Genomic DNA, 19,837 nt, shown 5'->3' with positions numbered 1-19,837 from the left:
CTGGATTTGAAAAAAAAAGCGCCTGTCCTTAAACCAGCACCCGGAACGTCAGCCTATGGACGCGAGCTAAACAGGACATGTAGAAACCACTTTGACAAACTGTTCCTCTCTCGATAGATGCCTCTCCGCGTTCTCCAAGTTGCTTGCATTGCCTCCGTGACGCTCTTCGCGCGGCCAAGCAAATATAAGTTAAGTCACTGAGTTCAATAAAATCGGTGCCTGCTTTTGTAACTGTGCAGAGAATAAATTATTATTACTATGATTATTATTATTATCTCGCCTCTTTTATATTTACCTCAAGGCGGCGAACATATCTGCTCCAGTTGCATAGGATTAATACATATGTATGGATTTTCATTTTTTTTTTCTTATAGCAAGCCTGAGTTTCTTAAACATAAATTCATATAAATACATCTTAAGTATTTGATTATTTTTGCTGATTTTTTACAGGAACTTCAAGCATTTTGAAAGCAAACCTTGAAAACAATTTATTTCCACTTTTTACTTTAAAAACCGGATTTATCTAAACCTTTTCATCTTTTCCTCTACCAAAACAGATGCCTCCCTGCTTCCAACTCCAGATTTTAGTTTAAGATCACTTTCACTTAGCACAAGCTACTTGCTATTGTTGTCTCAATATGAAAAAGGAGTAATAGAAATAACATTCCAGTTGATACTGACATTGAGTTGCTTTCAAATCCGGTCATACCCAGGCCTGCTGAAACTCAGCCACAAATAATTCAGCTCATATTAATCACAATGGATCCACTCCCAAAAACAATTACAATGCTTTCTCGTGTAAATTCATATTATAATGCTACAATTCTGTGTTGTGTATGTGCACATACAGGAAGATGCAATTGATGGGAAAGGGAGTCCTGCTTTTGCTTTCTGTCTTTCTGATCCCAGCTAGTTCTTCCCCATCTCCACAAAAGATGCCTATGAGGTTTAAAATGAAGGAGGCTTAAAGTTTTTTATTAATTAAATGTCTAAGTTAATAAAATATTATTAAAGTTCTTCATTTCAAATATACCAAAAATTGGTTTCAAATTAATCAGGATCTTTAATGTGCAAACAGAAGAGTCAAGAATCAAGTGCAGAGCCCCAGTGCTTCCTTGTCACTGATTCAAGGAACTCAGCTCCTAGGACTTCTCAAGAAACCAAATTATTCAATACCGTAACTTAATCTCTGTTCTGATTGGTGGGACTTATTCAATTTAAGTAATATTCTACCAATATGCTGGATGGGGGAAATTATCTTTTATTCACTAGCACTATGGCAATATTTGTAAACTGCCCGCAGGTTAGCTAAAATACTTGCTTTTAACTATTCATCTACGGATAGATGAATCTTCACATTTTTAAGGTCTGCTAGTTTACCAGTGTTGGAATAAGCTCACCTATCTGGTAGGGTGAAAACACCCTAACTTGCATGAGGTTGCTTTCCTCCTTTTCTGCAAAACCTAAATGGCTACTTCTTAATCAGGCAGCAAAACATTTTGGCAATACAATGCCAAAAGTTGCTCCAGTCTGTCACTGGGGTAGCAATTCATAGAATTAGCTCCTGTTTTGATTATATATTAATCCCTCGATTAATAACAATAAATTGCATGGACAATTCCCCATAAATTGCAAGTAACAGTTATATTTGATAAGGAGTACTTACACAAAAAAAGGATACAACTCAGTCAATGTGCTGTACTTTCATGGTCCTCTAATCTAGTCCTCTGATAGAAAATAAACTATGAATTACCAGTGTCAGACTGACAGGATAGTGCTTTTATTTACACTTCCTCCTTCCCATACTTTTGCATATTAGTTATATCAATGAATTATTTAACACCTAGCATGAGGTTATAATTGTACATGAAATAAACATAAAAATATAAGCAAAGTATTTTTATTGAACTTTTTTCCTTGAATTTTAGAACTGACATACATTACTGATCATGTTTCAATTACCAATATAATACCTTTTCAAATGCTTTGAACTGCATGCACTTTTCATTCTTTACATTTAGTTTTTAATTTAAGTAGTTTTAAATATTTTGCATATGGGTGTTTTAAATACAAAATAGAAAACATGAGCCAATTATCAATTAATATTACAGAAATGGCAAGGAAAGGAAGACAATGATGCTTTTTAATCAAGTGTATTGTCTTCAGACACCTTGGAATTCAAAAAAGCTCCATTTGTCACATCTGCCTGGAAGCAAACTCCAAATTCTCAGATATGCAGCATCTGTGAGGGAAAAACTACATATTATCTTTATTGGCACCAAGCACTTTTGTCCTCATACTGTACTGAAAGCAAGCTCTGTAGCCAAGTCCCAACTCTACTTTGTTTCTGTGCCTCAGCCTTCCAACAGTTATCCTTAAGGCTGATCATCCTATTCTTTTACATACTGACCAGCTAGGGGATAGTTTCTAGCTAACCATAGCCCGATTAGAGGAACATGAGGATCAGCCTTTGGATTAAGTATGAATTCTATGGGAACATGCATTAGTTAGCTTGTAAATTATTTTTCAACTTTTTGACATTTGACAAGTCTTTGTAATAGCCGCGTGTCAGTCCTAAAAACACTGAGAGACACATTGCAACTGTCAGGCCTAGCCCAAGGAACTCCTGGAGACTGTGCAGGTTCAATCAGCAAGGTTTATTAGCTAGCGCTTGTTCACAGAATCTTCTCAGACTGACCAGTAGTTCCCAGGCTATCTATCTTCTGGAATGTTTAGGGATGCGCCAGCTTTCTCCGCTTATCTCCAGAGCGTTGCTCTGGAGACGAGAGCACCGTTTTCACCCCCCTTCCTCCATTCCAGTCCATCACAGCAACTAATTGACTGGAGAAGGGAGGAGGACGAAAAGGCCTGAATAGAGCCCGGCTAGGAAGCCAAAGGGCTCCCAGTCCTGAAGACACTAGCCGAGCGAGCTTCTCTTCCCTGTAGCCTCAGCAGCCCACCGCTCGATCTTCCACTGTACCTTCTGACCACCGGGCTACTAAGCTAGTCGAAGCTTCGTTTCGCTCCCGCAGAGTCGCGCGATGCCTTTCCCGTCGCGCGACTCTACACTCCAGGCACGCCGGCCCGGCTCGTAGCGTTTAGGCGCTGAAGTCCAGCGCCTTTCCAAGGTACAGCAAAGCTCGCGCCGTTGCGAGGTCGCAGTTTAACGGCTCTAGCGTTGAGCGCCATCCAATCAGGTCTCGCGATTTCCGTTTTGGCGGGAAGAAAAGGTGCTGCATAGAAAAGAAAGAACGTGAAGGAGGTCCTTTCTCTTAAATTGCAGAGTGTGGGGTTATGAGTTTCAAAAAAAGCAAGCATAATTCATTGAAGTGTCCCGGGTGAGAAATTATGATATCTTATGGCTCTCCTCCTTTTTTGCTGTGGTTAGAATTATTTATAGCTACAGAGTTTTGATTCTAGTTGGCTGAATCCCAAACTTTATTTCTCAAACTTTTTCATCTATGGCCATTTCCATTTTAGGAATTTATAGTGTCCTTAAGGGCCTTTCTCCAGTTGAATTGGTGCTATTTTTCCATCCTTCTGTCAACAGAAATATGTACCAGCATGATTTTTTCTGTTCCCATTGCTAGTCCCTGCCTCTGTTACTTCAAGTCACTGCCAGTTAACTGAATTCAAGGGTGTGCTGGAGTACCGGGGGAGAGAGTTCATGTAAACTGATTTAATTTGAGGGATTATCACCCCTTGTTAATGCAGACAATGTCTCTGGGGTGCCCTGAAGAAATAGTATCTTCTTGTGCCAAATCTTCCTTTCAGTAAATCTACAAGCTTTGGTTTGCTTTACAAATCTCTCTTCTCTTGCCCAGATTCTCCAGTAAGGAGCCAAGGTCAACCCAACATTGGGGCTGAGTTGCTTGGCTTCTGCAGCAAGAAGTGAGGAGGCTGAAAGTATTCATTGCCGTAGTGACATCATTTTCCATGCTGCGTGTTTGAGGGATTGTGGCTGCTGGTGACAGCAAGAGAGGTACAGATTTGGCAGGGATGCTTTCCAGCTTCTGTTCCATCCCAAATCTTCTCTTTGCAGCAGCAGAGCCATCCTCCATATTTATATAGAATTATGCATATTCAGTAAGAGTCATACTGGGATTTAATTTACAGAAACTTCTATAATATTTTCCAAGGAAGAATCTTTCAAGCAAACTGGCAGAAAAACCTGCCTGAATTCCTTCCACTGAGAAAGCCTAACAGATATGAGGCTGCCCTTGAAGGTATTACAATAGAGGGGAAAATATTATTTTTAACACTGATACAACTGAGAACAAATCTGTCTCAGGACTGAGAATGAGATGAAGGCCATGTAATGGAGACAAGAGTAGAAAAAACAAAAGGTTGGCTAGGTATATTTGTATCCTGGATAGGTGCTCCTGGAAAAAGACCTACAGAGTCATCCAGCAGTCACTATGGAGATATTTTATTAATGCAGGCAGGCTTTTATTGTCAAAGCAATGGATACGTTGCATTATAAATTACTTGTGTCAAAATGTCCTATGTCTACATTGTTTTGCAACTTGAGTAAAGTGTCAGATTATATATATCCAGAAAGGTGTGGCTAAAAACAGCCAACTTGGTAGCAACATTTCTTATGAAAAGCATGGAATTAAAAGATTACAGGTATTAGACAGCATATTTCCCTAGTAGGGCAAATAATAAGGGAAGAATTCAGTTGAGAAGAAGGTGCATGGGTGAATTAAAATCCTTTATTTAAATGCAATGGTCTCAATCCTATTAGAAGCTTTTAAAAGAAATCAAGATTCCATGATCACAACATTTGCTCTAATTCGACTTTAAGTGTACTTTTTCTCATAAATTGAGTTTGAACATCATGCATGTGATTTGTTAACCATGGTTTATTGACTAAATCACATTTAGCTGAATTCATACAATACATAAATAATGGTTTTAAACCACAGTGGGTATTCATACAACATGCTTAGCCAAAATCAAACAAACTACATTATGACTTAGAATGGTACATGAATTTGAAGACTTTTCTTTACTAGTGTTCTAAACTCTGGTAAAATAAATTGCCACTGTAAGCTTAGGTTGTGTGGTTCCAGAACTATGTCCATAATATCTTTCTGTCCAAATCCAGTTATTCTTAGGGATTGAGTATCCATATTTTCAGGTAAAAAAAAAAATTGGTCAAAGTCTAGTCAATAACGTGGCTGGTATAACCCACTGGCTAGTGACCTAAAGGGTGGAGTGCTACGTTTTCCACCTTGTAGAATGTGTTTGGACAGTGTCTTGGGATCTTGTTAGCTTAAGCAAGAAAAGCTACTTGTTTTGATGAACTGGCATAAAATAATGTAAATTTTGGACTAGAAACAAAGTAATGCCAATGACATGTGATCAAGAGAGAACACTAGTTTGCCAGAGTGTACTGAAGCTAAACTTTAACTGAGGAAAGGACACAGGACTGTTATGTAAATAAAATGGATAATTTATATGAACTGCTGCCCTGAGTTATAGAGGGATTTGAATATGATTAATCTTTTTAAAAGTAGAAAATATGTGCAATTTTGTTGAGGAATTGACAGTATTTTTTTAGTACAGTATACATTTAAATTTGATGAATGGACTGAATTGTTAAGATGTTCTTAGGGGTGTGATTATCATTATATTTTGAAACATGAATATATTCAGGCTGAATAATAGTGATAGAAACTCACACACACTACATACTTAAAAATATTTTTAAATGCAAACATTAATTTTTATTTTTTTTTGTGATATCCACTGTTAGATCTTCTTCGATGTAATAAACCAAAGCTGGAAATTGATGTAATGTCTGAAGTATCTTCCCTTTTTACCATTGGAGGTATTAAAAGACGTGTAATGAAGAAGAAAAATGGAGCTCTAAAAGTTACAAAGCTGAATACCTCTTTTGCATCTAAAATCAAAACCAAGATAATTAGTAAGTGCTAATTAAATTATAAATAATCAGAATTAGAGTCATACTTACAAAAATAAAATATTTGTGAATTTCTGCAGTATTTTGGTATATGGTTACCAAAATAAATTTAGGCAAAATATACTAAAAACAACAAAAGGCAAAGAGCTAGTCTTCACTTTAAACTTCTATTCCAAGTAAAACCAGATGACGTGGACCTATCAGGTTTTCTTGATTGTGTGCCATCAAGTCAGTGTTGACTCTTAGCAACCATATAGATTTTCTCCAAGATGATCTGTCCACAATCTGGCTCTTCAGGTCTTCCATCAGTGCACCCTTTGCCACTGTAATTGAATCTGTCCACCTTGCTCTTGGTTGTCCTCTTTTTTTTTCTTTCTTTCCACTTTTTCCAACATTATAGACACCTCCGGATAGCTAGGTATTTAAATAATGTGTCCAAAAATATGATAATCTGAGCCTAATCATTTATGCCTCAAATGAGACCTCTGGATTAATTTGTTCAGTGATCCATTTTTTTGTTTTCTTGTCTATCCATGGTATTCTCACTGTGAAAGTATAAAAGGATCAATACTCTTTCTACCCTTTTTTAAAAAAATTTTTGTCCCATCTTTATTGTTTTTTATAAATAACTCAAGGCAGCAAACATACCTAATACTCCTTCCTCCTCCTGTTTTCCCCACAACAACCCTGTGAAATGAGTTGGGCTGAGAGAGAGTGACTGGCCAAAAGTCACCCAGCCAGTTTTCATGCCTAAGGTAGGACTAGAACTCACAGTCTCCTGGTTTCTAGTCTGGTGCCTTAACCACTAGACCAAATGGCTTCTTCAAGTCCAACTTTAGCTTCCATAGAGAATCACAAGGAAAACCATTGCCTGCACAATTCTAATTCTAATTTTTAAGCATCAAATATCTTTTCCAAGGCCTTTATAACTACTCTACCAAATGCTAGTCTGCAGTGTATTTCTTGATTGCTGGTTCCATTACTGTTGATAGTTGATCCTAAAAGGCTGAAGTTATCCCTCACTTCAATATCAAATCAAATCAAATCTTTGTTATGGTCATAGACGAGCATATCACTTCAATATCTTCACTGTCAGTTCTAAGGCTGGTTGCTGTACCTGTTGTCATTAGTTGGGACAAATTTTAGTCCTATATTTTTACTGTGCTCCTTGTCTTTCAAGACTAGAGGTTCCAGATAATTTGTATTTTCAGCTATCAGAATAGTGTCATCAGCATAGCACAGGTCATTGATCTTTCTTCCTTCAGTTTTAAAACCATGCTCATCTTCTTCCAATCTAACTTCCCTCAATATATATTTATTATATAAGTTGAATAAATAAATATACAGCCTTGCCTTGTTCCTTTGTTGATTTGCAACCAGTGTGTTTCACCACATTCCATCCAAACTGTGGCTTCCTAAAGTGTGTATACATTTTGCATGAGGATAATGAGATGTTTTGGGATTTCCATTTTCCTAAGCACATTCCACAGTTTGACATAGTTGACACAATCAGACGCCTTTCTATAATTAATGGAGCATATATTGACTCCTTTTTGGTATTCTTTGGCATCAGCAATAATATATTTTGTTCTGCAGACTTTTCTAAAGCCAGCTTGAACATCTGGCCTTTCCCTTTGCATGTAGGACTCTAATCTGTATATCTTAAGTATTATTTTACTAGTATGTGAAATTAAGGATATTGTACAATAGTTTGCACAGAATGTTAAGTCTCTTTTGTGTGGCTCTTCAGATTTGCTGACATAGTTTGGTTAGAAACATTATAGATTCTTCTTCTATACTTGCCATATTTCTATAGATATTCCATTAAGATCTGTAGCTTTCTGACTCAGTAATGACCAAAGTGCTGATCTAGCTTCATTTTCTAATATTAGAGATTCTTGTAAATAGGAAATACCTTCTAAGGTATCTTGGATGTTGACATTGTACTGTACAGGTAGTCCCCAGGTTAAGAATGCCCAGCTTAAGAACAACCCATAGTTAAGAATGGACCCTACTGTAGCAAAGTTTGAGTTAAATACACAATGATTCGAGTTAAAGATACAATTATGAGTTAATTACACAATACAGTGGAACCTCGGTTTATGAACTTAATTCGTTCCGTGACTCTGGCCGCAACCCGAATTGGTCACACCCTGAAGCAAATTTCCCCATAAGGTTCAATGTAATTACCGTTAATCCGTTCTGGTGTGGAGGACAGGGAGGCAGCTATTGCTTGGAGGGAGAGTCCCCCTCCCTACGACCACGTGTCATGGGCGGAAAAATGGCCGCGTATCCTGCTCGTACCCCGAGGCAGAGTTGGCAAACTGAGGTAAATTTTTGCGGCCGGAGCTGGTCGTAACCCGAAAAGTTCGTTAAGAGAGGCGTTCGTAACCCGAGGTACCACTGTACTACTTATACAGTATTACACAATAATATTCTTCTAGCTTACGTACAAATTCGATTTAAGGACAGACCTTGGGAATGGAACTTGTTCTTAAACTGGGGGCTACCTGAACATAATTTCAGTATACTTTTTTCATCTTTGTTTAATCTTTTTTGAATCAGTTGCTATCTGTCCACTGGCATCCTTTAGCATATCAATTCAAGATTGTAACCTCCTTCTGTGTTAGATCTTTTGGTCAATTTCTATCTTCAATGTTTTTACAAATGTTATTGTAATATTTCTTCTTTTATAACAGCTCTCTGAAATTCTTTATTCTTCCTTGAGATATTTCTTTCTTGGCTTTAGCTTCTCTTCTCTTGGCAATTTCTACCAACTCTTCTGACATCCAGTTCTTTCTTCTGTTTCTTCATTTCTGGCAATCTCTTTTCACATTCATCCTTAATAACAACTTTGATTTAATTCTACAGCTCCTCTGATTCCCTATCAGTGAGGTTCAGGACTTCAATGTGATTCCCCCTGTTCTTTTTGAAAATGGTCAAGATCGTATCATGGACGCTGACGGGCGTTGTTCTTCTATTTTAGCTTGACTTGGAATTCATACATGAGTGGCTTGTCATCTGTTCCACAGTCAGCCCTTGGCCATATCTTTGCTGTTATAACCGAGTTCTTCCACTTCCTTCTACCAATAATATATTTTAGTCAATCTGATTTCTGTGTATTCTATCTGGTGATGTGCATGTATATAGATATCATTTTGGTTGTTGGAAGACTGTTTTAGGAGTGAAGAAATAATTTGATTGCAAAAATTGATAAGTCATTCTGTGGCTTCATTTTGGTTTTCTAGGCTATATAGTCAGACTACTTAATATTTACAACTTTGGTATTCCACTCTCCAGCAATATGGACAATATAGTAAGTTTAGAAAACAAAACATGGTCTATGTCATCATTATTCAAATTGCTTTTGAGGATTTGTGGAGTGGAGGTATTGGCAGTATAAAAGCCCTTATTTTTTCCTTTCATTTTATTCAGGCAACTCTTCACTTTTTAAAAGTTCTTTGAAACGTAATAATAAGGCATTGGCCATGGCCCTCAGTACAGAGAAAGAAAATTCTCGGCGACTGAAAAATGAAAAGCTGTTATTACAAAAAGAATTGGATGGGCTGAACTTGCAGAATATCTTACTTCGCCAAAAGCTAAGTTCCTTGGTACTTTCAAAAAGTAAACAATGGGATCTAATATTTGATTCACTTCTTAGGAAAATAAAACTAATAGAAAATATCCAATTATTCCTTCCTATTAAAGGAACAGCTTATGTCAGTAAAATGTACAGGAGGCAATTTTACTTTTCTTTGCAATTCCCTGAATGTCCTCAGAATCTGATCTGTTGGGCTTATTTTAATTATTAGATTTATATTCTGCTATTTGTATAGGAGCTGAAGGTGGCGTATACAGTATTCATTCTTTATCAACCTTTCGAGATATGCCATGTCAGGAACAGACAACACAAGGATTACAGGAATGCTACTTAATTGTTGTAGGCTGTAATAACAGAATCTTCAAAACCTTCCAGAGTTTCCCTCTGCCTCCTCTTCTATCAAACAGAAGGTTATTTTGAGTTTCTTTTTCATGCCTTCTCTTTTCCCAGAACTCAGTTATCTCTTACTTTCTCTTAATTGTTCCTGCATAACTTCTTCAGGGTTATCTCAACATTCTTCTACACTCCTCCTACTTTTCCCCATAACAACTGCCATGTGAAGTAGGTTGGGCTGCGAGAAAGTGACCACCTCAGAATCACCCAGTGAGCTTCTGTGGCTAAAGGTGGACTAGGGTTTCCTTAATCCAACATCTTAACCACTACACCATGCTGGATCTCTTGGGCTGAAAGATCCTCCAGAGAAGGAAATGATGAAAATTCCTTATTGAACACTTGGAGATCTAAACCACAATGGATGGTTTCACTCCAGTGAAAAATAATATTTAAATATTTATAAAATAAGTATCCATATTTTTCTTTGTAGAATACATGGAAATGGTAATATCTGTTTTTATCCTGCTTGTAAGCATGCTTAGCAACTAGCAGTGTGCATAAATAATCCATTTAATCAATTACTAATTCCACCAATCAGCATTTACCAAGAAGGAACACCTCTCACCTTTGTTCACAAATAGATAATAGGAACTTCTGTCAATTTTCTGTCAGTTTTCTAACTTATCATAACAGTGTCCTCATTGTGCAACACAGTTTGGAATTCAACTAACTAGTAAATCTTAGTCTTATATGAGATATTGTATTACATATAAAAGAGAAGAAGAAAAATGTTTCATGTTAGAAAAAGCTCAAATGACTAGAATTAATAATTTTGGTATTTTTTTCTTTTCATTATCTAAATTTTCTAAAATAATCATTTCGGGAATTGGTTTAGATAAAATCTTATGTTCATGGTCTAATGATTGAGAGGCTATGAGATTTACCAGAAATTTGCTCTGATGACAGAATGCCAAATATGCTGTACCATGGCAGATTCATCAACTGAATGTTTCATGTATCATTGTCAGATCCAACGGTGTATGAGACATGTTGGCAGATTGACAACACCCCACCCCCCACTCCCAATACTTGTAATAGAGGGAACCTTTTGTAAAAAAATTCATCCACATTGCCATGTCACCCTCTATGCTATCCAGTTTGAAGGGATGAGGGAAACTGGAAGGGGTAGATTGGATGAAGTGTTTCCCAAGGTTTTGGTTCATGACCAGCTTTTTATACCATGTGTGCAATTCTTTTACTGTGTGTGTCTTTCAATCCCATTCTGAATGCATATTGGACATGGCAGACATTTTGCTGATGTAGCTGAGGCATATCTTCAGTACCAGAATAATGTGAACATAGATTTGCTGTGCTTCCCTAGACCAAATATGTTAGGTCTCAACACTGACTCTTTCTCTGTCCTAACAATAAGAACATTTTAAAAAATCAACCATTTTTTCTTACTCGCTAACTGTATAAAAGAAAACATATTTTATATTTTATTTTATTTTAATGCACAGAACAAAACTCTAAAAGAAATTCAAGCATTCATGAATAATAATATTTTAACTGCAATTGAAATAAGCACCTTTTCTGAGGTATGTGTCAGCTGTATAACTGTTATTATATCATAGACCCAAGTAGGATGGCTGTTATGTTGATGTTTGTTATTCATTAATACAGATCTTAGTTTTAATTTTATTTTTCAGAGATTTTCAGAAATTACTCTTGAGATCTGGTGAAAATAAAAGAAAAAAGTAGTAAATAAAAATAATCAGAGTCCTGTCTACCTGATATATTTTTACAGACACCCATTCAGAATTACATACATTATTTATTATTATTTATTTAAATTCATTGGCTGCCCATCTCCAGTGGACTCTGGGTGGCACACAAAACTAAAAGAGACAAAAAAACAACAACTAAAAATATTAAATCAACAGACAGCCTGGACTAACATGCTGTAGTAACAAAATCCACAAAACAAAACAAGGACCATTAAACAAATAACAAACATCAACCCCAGGCCTGGGATCAAAGCCAGGTTTTCAAAGCTTTCCAAAACCCTAGGAGAGAGGGTGCCATCTCTGGGGAGATGCAGTTATGCAAAATAGTTTGTTTTAATAGGAGTAAAAATATACTTCGTTTATAAAATAATGAGTATGAATTAAATATTTTTAATACTTCAAACAAAGAAAAATGCCAGCCTTTAGCATTATCTTTATTTCCAAAGATGCTTCTCTGCCTGAAATGGTGTTTTCTTAGAGAACAAATGGGTAACTGCAGTTTTCCTGTGCCCACCTAGCCAGAAAAATGACAAAAGATAAGTTGGAGTAGTAGGGAGCAGATATGGAATGGATGTTCCCTTTTGCAAGAGCATTCAAAACCACAGCAGCCATTTTGCAAGACTACTCATAACCACAAGTTTCAGAATTCCAAGCCATGAAAACTTGGGAATCCCAGGAATATATTGACTTATTTTTCCTTTGAATAGTGTATTCCAAAATCTCTAACAATGGATGATGCTCAGTGCAATTCTGTTTATGAATCCAAGCTTTCAGATCATCAAGTAAGGTAATATTTGAGTTTAATTATTAAACTAGATAAAATCAAAACAGAAAACAGAAAAATCTGCCAATTCAACTGACTGTGAAGAACTTCTTCAGAAACAGTTTCAGAGCTTTATTTGTACTCAGAAAAAAAAAATGTGTATTCTTGAGTCCAAAATATACAAAATATAGAGTTATTGTTAGATCAGAAAATTTATGAAATTATCACTTGTTTTTATTTTGCTAGCACAGGTCACAATTTATATTGCTGACCACTGTGACCATGTAGCATATCTAATTTAGTGGAAATATTTCAAAGTCTGGTTCTTATTTTCTCTACATTGTTGCATGTGGGTATGTTTACATTATATGGTATGCTGTTAACATAATATCTGTGTACTATGACTCAAAGCAGCTTACAGTACTACCTAAATTATGCATCTTTATTCTGTTCCTTTTTTAAGGTGTAACTTGAAACACAATTCATCATGCAATCAAAATTTGTTTTCTATTTTTTAAATTTTTATATTAATGAATATTCACTCTTAGTAACTGTCCTGTCCTTTTCCTTTTTCTTTCAGACCTACTGAGCAATATTTGATCACTCCTCATATCGTAGAAAGTGATGGGGGGAAAAAAGTGAACTTGCTTGTATGTGACATGGATGAGCCTTTTAAGGAGATATCTGTACTATCAAAAGAAGTTGCAGCAGATCAAATAAACATTGAGATATTAGATCCTAAACAAATGCCAAAACCAAATGAAATAAATAAAGTGGAAACAGAATTTGTCACAAATACATTTTCAGAAGGTATACTGTATTAATTTTTATACAGTGGAGAAGGGTGTCATCCAATATATTGTGCCTTCCAAATACATGATGGATGGATGGATGGATGGATGGATGGATGGATGGATGGATGGATGGATGGATGGATGGATGGATCCTTCCTAATTCACCCCAAATTATTATCAGACTCCTCAAATGAGATTTTCTGAGAGAGGCTGTGACAATTGAAAAATAGAATTAAAGTTCTCAGTACTCCAAAAGTCAACCATCAGATGATGATAGGGAAGAAAGCACAGACCTCATCTCCAGATCTCAAAACAAAGACAATGCATGTAGTCCTCGCTTAATGCCCACAATTAAGACCAGAATTTAGGTTGCTAAGCGATGCGGTCATTAAGCAAATTATCACGTCACTGGACCTGATGTTACAACCTTTTTGTGGTGTCATTAAGCAAATCATGCGGTCATTAAGTGAATCATGCCGTTCCCTATTGATTTTGCTTGCCAGAAGCTTGCTGGGAAGGTCACAAATGGCGATCATGACCCTGGGATGCTGCAACCATTGTAAGTGCGAGTGATTGCCATGCACCCAGATTATGATCACGTGACCATGGGGGCGTTGCAACAGTTGTAACTTTGGGCACCAGTCCTAAATCACATTTTTTAGGACTGTTGTAACTTCAAATTGTCGCTAAATGTACAGTTGTTAAGCAAGGACTACCTGTAATGAAAGATATCCAACATTTAGAATTTTTTCTGTCAGCTAGATTCAGAAGCCAAAAACATAGGAACGTTTGAGAGAAAGAAAATAAAAACAGGCCTTGAAATATCAGTGTAAAAAATTGTGGCAGTTTTAGGAATTGACTCATTAAACTTAACGTAACTTTTAAAGTACCTGCAACTCTTGTTTTAATTATAAACTGCTTTGAGATTGTTTTTAATGGGAAGCAATACAGAAATCTAGAAAAAAATAGATGAATACCAGAGAGATAATGTGTCAGCATGGTATCCAGAGCATTCTTCCTAATCATTTTTAAAGTACATAGCCCTAATCAATACTTTTAGAAAGGTCTACAAGTCAAATATTGCATTGTGATTAGTACTGAAAGTAGATTTCATTTGTTCTATAGCAATATAAAATCAGTGTTATAAATATTAAAATAAAACTTGTAAATTTTAAATAGATTTCTTGATTTTGGTTTTCAGAAAAGAAATCCCATATGGAACAAATCTCCAATAGTACCTTTTTAGATTATGTATCATCTACAGATGAATGTGAAAGACAATCAAAAGGAGATAATAGTCCCTTTCCAATCCATGGATATATAACTGAAAGAAAGAAACAAATGTGCATTTCAAGTATTCACCCTACTCTAAACAATTTGGAAACCAAAAAAGACAGAAATTGCATATTGCATTTTTGCAAGGCCAGAGTTTGCACTAATAATGATATAGGTAATCAGAGAGACCCAAATGGTGTTTCACATATTGAATTGACTTCCCAGCCTAACAATAAGCCTATTCACGTAAATAAAGAAGATTTAATAAGTCAAAAATCAGAGGAAACTATATATGATACTGATATGGAATTAACTGCAAGTGAATTGGGTGAAATAGTCATAATTAAATCTAGAGATAAGAAATTTAATAAGGTTAAAGCTGACAAAATTTCAGGAAATTTAAGAAAAGTAAAATTTGCAAGTACAGAAAAACAAATTAAAAATAAATATAGCAGTAAACCAAAAAAAAGCAATGAAAATGTTCCAAAAACCATCCAAACAAAAAAAAAATCACCACCAAAAGAAGAATTGTTTGAAAAGACAACATCCTGGGAAGTGAAACTGAAAAATACCAATGAACAAGATGTTGGGGAAGATAATAAAGACAGTAATAAAAATTACAAGCACCTGCATTTATTAGATCTCAAGTGTCAACCACAAACTACTAATATTTTAGAAACAGAAAAAGGGGAACAAATAATTTCTGAAACAGTAGAGGGGTTAGTCAGGCAGAATCCAGGAGACAATTTGGAAGTATCTACTATGCGCAATACACTATTAGAAGGTAGTAATATTGAAAGTTTGCTACCAATGGCAAGCCACATAATGGGTATACAAGAGAATTTAACTGTAAATGAGAGTTATCCTGTTACTTCCAAAATCAACAAATCAAACTACTGTGAAATGGAAAATATGCAGTATTTAAGAAGAAATTTGAAAGGATTTGGATCAAAGGAATGCAGATATGACTGCCAAACAAAACAAGGTCAAAGAACCAATATAAAAAGTAGATGCAGCAGTGAAGAAGATACTTGCAAATACAATATAGCAGCAAAAGAATCTACTCATGCTTTAAATGTTTCAAAGCTAGATCAAATTAATGAAGACATTTCACAAAATGATAAAAGAAGAATTTTTGCAAAAGCTAGCCGGAAGACAAATATTATATATCCAGGCTCTCTTAAGCAGAAAAAAATGTATGTGAAAGAGAAATTACACAATGAAAAATTATGTGATGAAAATATTCCACATAAGGCATCTAAAGACAGAGAAAGAATTTTCAGTGTTCAGAGAGTAACTTCATGCTCCATAAAAGATGCTGAAATTTCTATTGAAACATTAAATGAAAAAGAAGGTTCCACATCAAAGCCAAGCAGAAAAACTTACTTTGTTGGTACACATGATCAAAACAAAAAGGAAAATATCCCTCTTTTACATAACTCTAAAAGATATTATCAGGAAGAAAATGATTGTGTTTCTACAGAGAAGGCGGGCATAACTTATGAAGAATCATGCAAGAGAAAGCCAGTGCAAAATTCTGGTATGTGTAACCCTAATTTGGATGAAGTTAAATACTCGCTCTGGTCTGAAATTCAAAAACCCTCCCAAAAGTAAATTATTGTCATCATGTACAAAAAGGCATGTTAGCATCTTATTATTTATACTTTCATTTTCTTAATGGGTATTGCAGTTCTAACAGTGCATGATGCAAAAGAGTCAAATAAAAATGCCTGTCCAAGGAAATAGAACAAATACAGTTTTTGCAGACTTTTGCTCCAGATGGTAGATACATGTTCCATATAATACCTGGAAGCATGGAGTTAGGTATAATGGTCCCTATGCTTCTAACTTTAGGTCATTTTAAGTTTGCTTCATGTACTTTTAAAGTAGTATCCAGAATCATTTGAGTTATGCATAGTATGGTGGTAAAAGGTACCTCTCCACACATGTGAGCTGCATTCACTACCAACCCTATAAAATGCATTCACTACTGTCAGAAAACGACAGACACGGGTTCGGTTATCCAGTAGACAGAAGTTTTTATTGGGCACGTTTGCAAAGGTGGGTCCCTCCCGCAGCAATGGAGGAACCCCGAAGCAAGGTCTGACAGGTTTTTATACCCCCTATCTGTCCTCCCCCTCCTACGAGGGCTTGGCTCACAATCTCACCTTTTTTACCGCCCCGAAGCGCCGCTAATTAGCCGCAAAACCGCAGACATTCCACTTTCCGAATCCAATCAGCGCAATACACATTCCAATCCCCACTTGACCCGACAGCCGCCCCCTGCCGTTTCTCTTCACTCTGGAGCGAACGTGCCTCTTGCCTGCAGTCTTTCCTCCCTCCTGCCGTCCCTCTCCACTCTGGTGCGAGTGTGCCTTCTGCCCATCCTCCCTCCTGCCACCCCCCCAAGGCTGCCCCATGGTGCACAGCGCTCTCCCCTAGCAAACATGGTTCGTTTGAGGCCCTCACTTCTCCCTGCCTTCTCACACTACCAACCCTCACACACATGTCAGAGATTGTAACTCTTGCTTGTATTTCATGGCCTTCACTCTAGGTGTCAATTTATTTTTCTAATGTATGTGACAAGTGAAAATAACACATCCGACACTGGTCCTCATGAAAGCTTATGCACAGTTAATCTCTTAACATTTCAAAATATCACAAGACTCTTTTTGATCTAGTCATTGACAGAAATTGATATGAATTAGTTGATTGAAAGTTGTCTTTGTTTTTAAGTTTGCTCTAATGAAAACCTAAGAGATTTATATAGACTTAGGTCTTCCTGTGCTCTATAGCACAGTGGGCAACTTGCTTTCTCCAGTGAGTTTGGCCAGAATAGGAAAATAAATTTATGAAGATCTAAACCGTCTCAAAGTTTGCTTCAAAGACATGGTTGCTTCAAAGTCCTCCCTGTGTCATCCAGACATACGTACTCATGCAGAGATGATACCATATATTATGGTTAAGTAAGATTTGAATCTAAGTCTCCCTAATTTGTCTGACACAGTATCCTCTACAGCATAATATTTAAAAAAAACATACATTTAAGATGATTTTTTAAAAATCCAAAAATATTTCTAATTAGTAACTTAAGTGTTGTTGCATTCACAGGGAACAAGCCTCTTCAAGAACTGACAAATATTGGCATAAATTCATATCCCAAATCCAAGAAAGATACAGAAGAACATTCTGTACCACCTGTTAGATGCAGGGGAGCAACAGTTTGCTACAAAGAACCCAGTATCAAAAGGTTAGAATAGATTTCTTCCCTAATTTGTTTTGTTTTTGGAAAAGTAAGTTCTCCCTTTGTTGAGCTTGATTTCTGATAACTACAGATATATCCAAGTAGAGGGTTGTTGTTGTTTTTAACCAACAATGTGGTTTCTGCAATTATTTACTGAGTAGATATTTATAATGGATTACACATTTAGTACACCAAACCTTTTAAAGTCTATAAAATGAAAGTTGTATTCATTTATTTCAACAACGTCTATAAACAAGGCTGTTGATGTCATTATTAACTGAAATTTATGTTTAGCTTTTTTTTCCCCTCTTCACACAATTTTGATGGAATAGGTTGAAATTCCCAGTGCATTTCAGGCATGAGAAATGGATATAGTAGCAAAATGTTAGAAGAAACTATTAGTCAACATTTTATGAAATTTTTCAAGGTCCTTTTATTACCACTATGGTTGGCTTACTTCAGTGCAGCTTTACAATTACTTCACATGCTGCACTACTTTTTTTATGCTAGAAGTATGCAATTTTTTCAGCCTAGAAACCACATGTCCCATTTGATAACTTTCTGTCCCATTTGATAACTGAACTGGATATAGTTGGAGCTATGTCACTAGAATGGATAGGCTGAACATTTCAGACCTCTCAATTCTTTAGACTTTTGGGGGATTTTATGTCAAATTCAATTATTTCTTTGCAGTAGAAATCCAAAATATACTACTATGCTGGGGGCTTTCTCCAGATGATTCCACTGACTAGAGCAGGTATACCTAATCTCTTGGGGCCAATGGACACATTTGGAGTGTCATAAGAACTCAAAGAAAATGGCTGCTATGGGGGCTTGCCCATTCATTCACAGAATGATTGTCCAGTGTGTGTGGACAGTGACAAAACATCCATTTATCAGAAGGTAAATTGGTGAGATTGCTCCCTACCTGCCTCTTTCTAGTCCTCCAGAACACTCATTATCTCACTGCTTCAGTAATGGTGCACATAACAATGTTCTGTGATCAAGGAGGGTGCAGCCCAAGAGACAGGGAAAAATCAGTCTCTCTAATTGCCAAGTGAGGTACCTGGGCTAAGAGAGAATGACTTGCCCAAACTTTCTCAGTGTGCTCCTTGTTCTGTGAGGACTTGAATCTAGATCCTCCCTTGTCCAGATCCAGCACCCTAACTAGTAAAATTGATGTCAACTTCTCACCCTTTTTCTTACCACAGAAAAATTTAAAAGGGAAGAATAAGAATAGTTTCAGAATGACTCATCTGATAATGTTAGGAGCACTGCCAACCTTTAATCACAGGAGTGAGGCCTGCACAGGGTTACCAGATATCTGCACAGGCAAAGGAAGATACAGACAATTGGAAAGGAGGGCAAATGGGGGGAAAAGGAGGTCACACTGTTTAACTTTCTTGGCAACCATGACAAAAGTTACAGTGAAAAACTGGAAAAAAAATGTACTTAGGCTTGCATGCATATAAAATTACTTTTTCCAGCATCAGAAAACCTGGTTTTCAATCGCAGGAATGTGCTAGAGTTAGCTAGGAGGAAAAGCCTTCAGCATGTAACTGAATAAGGTCTTGTCAATTTTAGGTAGCAGTAGCAGGCTGGAGGGTACTAATCAACTGATTAAGGTCACAGAATGGAGCTTGTTCACTTGCAGTTAGCACTTATTAGGGAAGGGCTGTGCTGCTGAGAAAAGCTCCACAGGAAGAGACAGCTTGTTAGATACTGAAAAAGCTGGACAATATTTGATTTTAAAGCTATGCCTGTTGGACTGAGATCATGAGGACAAAAAGGAGGACATGTCCTCCTTTTGCCAGACATCTGGTAACTCTAGGCCTGCAGTGTAAAGAATTAACATGCAAATAATCTAATGATAGACATTCTATGAATTGTAATATTTATTAGTATCAGTAACACTGTATGAATGTTCATCAATTTCAAACCCAATAGTGATTTAACCATTTTGTTTTATAGCAAATTGAGGAGAGGAGAGGACTTCACAAAAGACACATTTTTCAATTCTCCAGTCTTCAAAGTTAAAAATAAACAAAGTTTCAAAAGTAAATCCAGATTAATCTAAAGGGAATATACAGAAAACAATTATTTCTATGAAT

General features: G+C 36.4%; 1 protein-coding gene across 1 annotated transcript in view; it reads left to right on the top strand.

Annotated features, from left to right (window-relative positions):
• SGO2 (shugoshin 2) overlaps positions 1-19,837 on the top strand; it is a 20,228-nt gene extending 391 nt beyond the window's left edge. Inside the window, exons 2-10 of the mRNA XM_088135816.1 lie at positions 4,092-4,226; positions 5,762-5,932; positions 9,365-9,540; positions 11,384-11,461; positions 12,358-12,437; positions 12,994-13,223; positions 14,409-16,022; positions 17,594-17,732; positions 19,698-19,837. Coding sequence (XP_087991942.1) covers positions 4,092-4,226; positions 5,762-5,932; positions 9,365-9,540; positions 11,384-11,461; positions 12,358-12,437; positions 12,994-13,223; positions 14,409-16,022; positions 17,594-17,732; positions 19,698-19,803 — 2,729 coding nt within the window. The 3' untranslated portion in view covers positions 19,804-19,837. The remainder of the gene's footprint in view (positions 1-4,091; positions 4,227-5,761; positions 5,933-9,364; positions 9,541-11,383; positions 11,462-12,357; positions 12,438-12,993; positions 13,224-14,408; positions 16,023-17,593; positions 17,733-19,697) is intronic.

Source organism: Python bivittatus, unplaced genomic scaffold, assembly GCF_059951505.1.
Source record: "Python bivittatus isolate LINGU-HERP-01145 unplaced genomic scaffold, Pbiv_v1 ctg000200_np1212, whole genome shotgun sequence".
NCBI classification, from domain to species: Eukaryota; Metazoa; Chordata; class Lepidosauria; order Squamata; family Pythonidae; genus Python; species Python bivittatus.
This window is presented reverse-complemented; position numbering and strand designations above follow the sequence as displayed.